Raw genomic sequence first — 4,086 nt, 5'->3', positions numbered from 1 at the left:
AACCTGGGGAGAAAAAAAAAGGTGGGGGGGGGGAAAGAAAGTGGTATGTAAAGTAGATAACCATCATTTTAAAATTAGCATTCTGGTTAGCTTTGTAAAAAGTCACTACATTTCTAAACAAATTCTTTAATTCAACTAAAAATTTTAAAGCACAGCCTTGCCTAGTTTCTGACCTTAGTGGAAATGCTTCTAGTTTTTCGCCATTAAGGATAATGTTGGCTGTGGGCTTTTCATAGATATTTAATTGGATATTTCTTTCTGTATTGTGGTGGTGTTTCAATTGCCTTTTTCACATCCTCTCTGAAACTGAGGTTGAAATCCTCTGGAAGGACTCTGCCTAATTTCAGCATATTTGACTTCTTTTTTTTTTCTCTTATTTTGTACCCCAATCTATTGCTTTTCTTTCCTTCAAACAAAGACATATAACTCGAATTATCTAGCTCTGCTTCTTAAATAGATGGGAGACAGGGGAGGGTACCAGGACCAAACAGATATATCATCACTAATAGTGAGCTGGACAAAGAGCAGTCCGTGGGGTGATGGTTGGGTATAGGGTTGCAGAAGGGGAACTGGGATGGGAGGAGGACAAATTTGGAGATGGGTATTCCCCTGATTCAACGTTGATATGTACCTAAAATACTACTGTGAAAGATATGTAAGCCGTTATGATAAAAATAAAAATTAAAAAAATTTTAAAGCACATTTATTCCTATTTTTTAAATACTAATAGGTTAAACCCCATTATCAACCCAAATTATCACTGTTATTTAAGTAAGGTTGGTCTAGAAATAAGTATTTTAAATATTGCAGATGACAAAACTAGGTAGAATTCTATTATGCAGAATTTTAGAATTAGAATATACAGAAAAAATAAGTATGAAAAGATAATTATTTTACCTGATAAATACTCTTTGGATTGCTGACTTTAGGAATTATCTGTGGTTCTTTGTTACAAATTTCTTCATCAGAAGAAGTGCCAGAGAAGTAGTCTAAGGTAGCTTTACTAACAGCCTGACTAATTTGTTGGGATAATTTCTGTTCCTCCCATCTGCCTTTAAAAGAAGCAATTGTAAAAGGATGATTTCTCTCACCATATCTAAGGGGAAAAAAGGAAAATTTTAAGTATTTATTAAGAATTCAAGATCTCGGGCCCAGAGAGATAGCACAGCGGTGCTTGCCTTGCAAGCAGCCGATCCAGAACCTAAGGTGGTTGGTTCGAATTCCGGTGTCCCATATGGTCCCCCCTGCCTGCCAAGAGCTATTTCTGAGCAGACAGCCAGGAGTAACCCCTGAGCACTGCCGGGTGTGGTCCAAAAACAAAAAACAAAAAACAAAAAAAAAAAGAATTCAAGATCTCCAAATTTTATCTCTACAGTCAACTCTTTTCTAAAGCCAACTCACTAACTTACAGAAGTTATTTTAGTTTTTTTCTGTTTTTTTGTTTTGTTTTGTTTTGTTTTGGTATTTGGCTCACACCTGGCTCTATGCTCAGAAATCACTCCTTGAAGGCTCAGGGGACCATATGGGATGCCGGGATTCGAACTACTGTCCTTTTGCATGCAAGGCAAACGTCTTACCTTCATGCTATCTCTTCAGCCCCAGAAGTTATTTTAAAGAACAAATTGAAATGGTTTACAGGGCCCGGAGCTGTGGTGCAGCGGTAGAATGTTTGCTTTGCATGCAGATGACCTGGGACAGACCACAGTTTGATCCCCAACATCAAATATGGTCCCCCAAGCCAGGAGCGATTTCTGGGCGCATAGCCAGAAGTAAAATCTGAGCATCACCGGGTGTGGCCCAACCTCCGCCCCCAACACCAAAAGAAAAGAAATGGTTTGCGGTAGAGAAAATTGAGAGATCTCTTATCTTACTTATTATTAATACTGTCATAATTAAGGGGTGTTCAGTAAGAGTTATCTTGATTAACTGTCAGGTAACATTGCTTCTTTTGATTCAATTAATGAACTGAATTGCCCAATGGTAGATAACTTCTATTCCTCCTTGATATACTTGTTGGCTATTATACTTAGATATTATCATTGACAGTTAGCAAGAGGGTAGTGTTTCAAGTCAAACTTCAAGTAGTGTGCTAATTTAGTCCACTAAGGGAAGTGTGTATTGTCTAATAAAATATGCACCTGAAATCTTAACATATGCCCTCTCTGCAAACCCCAGGTTTTAGAGTATCTGCTTTCCCAGAGAGGTATATTGTTAACTTAATAACCTGTGATTTCTAGGGGCCACAGAGCACACTCTAGATGTAATGCCATTACTCACCTACAGCACACTTCAAAGGGATCTACCCATATGGTCATCTCCTTTGGAAGTCCCAGGTGAGTAAAATCCACATTGCTTTCAGCACAAGCCTTTTCTAGAATGGGATCTCTATTCTGGTTATTGTTTATCCTGATACACCTGAAAAACAACAACAACAACAAGGAAAGGGCAACAAAGGCATGATGCAGACTCAAGCTAGACAACCATGCTATTATTTACACAGTTCCCACATTAATCCCACCACAACTTCCATACCTGCCTGCTAGTTTTACAGGTAATACTAAAATATGAACTTCTTACAGTGATTCAGAATGACTCATCAAAAGTCATATACCATTCACATAATATCCACTGAATATATTTCATAAAAAAGAAAAATTGGATACGGTTTCATCTATACCACGTAAGAGGGGGTGTTTTCAACTGCACTCTCACTCATCACACCCTTTACTTCAAACCCATTTTTAAATAAAGTAGATCTTCAAAAATATCTTGGCTTCTTCCAGACTGCCAACAAAATTATTGCAGATGGGCTTTGCTTGTCTGATACTTCTTTTTAACATTACAGGCTAGTTCTCACCTGAAAGCTTGACCTTTAGAAGGGCAATCAGAGTGCCAGTGACTTTTATATGTTTCAAACAAAATTGTAGTTAACTTTTCTGCAAAATCTTCTATTTGCTGTTTGCTCAGTTTGTCATATTTTTTTGCAAATCTTGTAAAAAAGAAAACTGTCGTTGCAATTTCATTTCTCATGATTCAAGAAAAAACCTATGAAGAGGAAGCAAGAAGAAATTAAATTAAATAAAAATTTAAATTAAATAAAAACAAGTGACTAAATTTATTGACATATAACTTACATTTAGATATGTATAAATTTTTTTTGTTTGGTTTTGGTTTTGGGGTCACACCCGGTGGCACTCAGGGGTTACTCCTGGCTTTGCACTCAGAAATCGCTCCACGCTGGCTCAAGGGATCACACAGGGTGCCGGGATTTAAACCACCATCTGTCCTATGTTGGCTGCATGTAAGGCAAATGCCCTAACACTGTTCTATCTCTCCAACCCCTATACCTTAAATTTTTTTAATTATTTATTAACCCTTAATGAACTAGATAAAGATACATAAATATTATCAATAAGAGTGAAGAATAACAGGTCTTCAAATAGTCATCTTTTCATTTCAGAGAAATAAATCTTCTTATAAAAATTTAAGAAACTAGCCAAAAATTGTTCCAATGAAGTTACAGTAAATTACACCAAAAACTACTTTTTAAAAACACATTTACAGGATATATAACATTTTTAGGATACAATAGTTCTAAATATGACTCCCAGGTTAAACACTTTAAGCAAAAATTAAGAGTAAGAAACGTACCAGTTCTTTATAATCCCAATAAAATGTGAGCAGAGTGAGGAAACACTTTTATCCAAGCCTCCTCTCTTGCTGTGAGGCTAAATTTATATAACCCTGGATCTCAAAAGCCTGATAGATGTTTAACTTTACACAGATGCTATTCTTTAGGGTAATCAGACAGCTCTTTCCACATTATCATCAGATTGCTTGTTGGTTAATGGGAAGTTAGTTTTCATACAATATCAATAAATAATTTTAAACTGGGGCTTAAAAGATGGCTCAGAGTGCTGAAAATATTTCTTTGTACAAGAACCTCAGGTTTGCTCCCTGGTAACCACATGGTCACCAATTATGGGTCCCCAGAACTTTATTTTTATTTTATAAATGTTATTTTGCTACCACAGTATTGTCATTTGTGTGTTTCCCAAGGTAGGAATAGCACCACCTGGGACACAC

The 4,086-nt window shown here is 36.5% G+C and overlaps 1 protein-coding gene across 1 annotated transcript; it reads right to left on the bottom strand.

Annotated features, from left to right (window-relative positions):
• Positions 1-888: 888 nt before the first annotated feature.
• BTG4 (BTG anti-proliferation factor 4) lies at positions 889-3,030 on the bottom strand. The gene is made up of 3 exons (XM_049778653.1): positions 2,858-3,030; positions 2,278-2,415; positions 889-1,096 (listed from the first exon to the last, which is right to left on the bottom strand). The coding sequence occupies exons 1-3, from the start codon at positions 3,028-3,030 to the stop codon at positions 889-891; spliced, it is 519 nt and encodes a 172-aa protein (XP_049634610.1).
• Between the last annotated feature and the right edge of the window lie 1,056 nt (positions 3,031-4,086).

This window comes from Suncus etruscus, chromosome 8 (genome assembly GCF_024139225.1).
Source record: "Suncus etruscus isolate mSunEtr1 chromosome 8, mSunEtr1.pri.cur, whole genome shotgun sequence".
NCBI classification, from domain to species: domain Eukaryota; kingdom Metazoa; phylum Chordata; class Mammalia; order Eulipotyphla; family Soricidae; genus Suncus; species Suncus etruscus.
This window is presented reverse-complemented; position numbering and strand designations above follow the sequence as displayed.

Coding starts and splice junctions, on each gene's coding strand:
- BTG4 (XM_049778653.1), bottom strand. CDS start 3,030: ATGAGAAATGAAATTGCAACGACAGTTTTCTTTTTTACAAGATTTGCA. Junction 2,416..2,857: donor TCTAAAGGTCAAGCTTTCAG/GTGAGAACTAGC, acceptor GTTGTTTTTCAG/GTGTATCAGGATAAACAATA. Junction 1,097..2,277: donor CCCTTTGAAGTGTGCTGTAG/GTGAGTAATGGC, acceptor TTTTCCCCTTAG/ATATGGTGAGAGAAATCATC.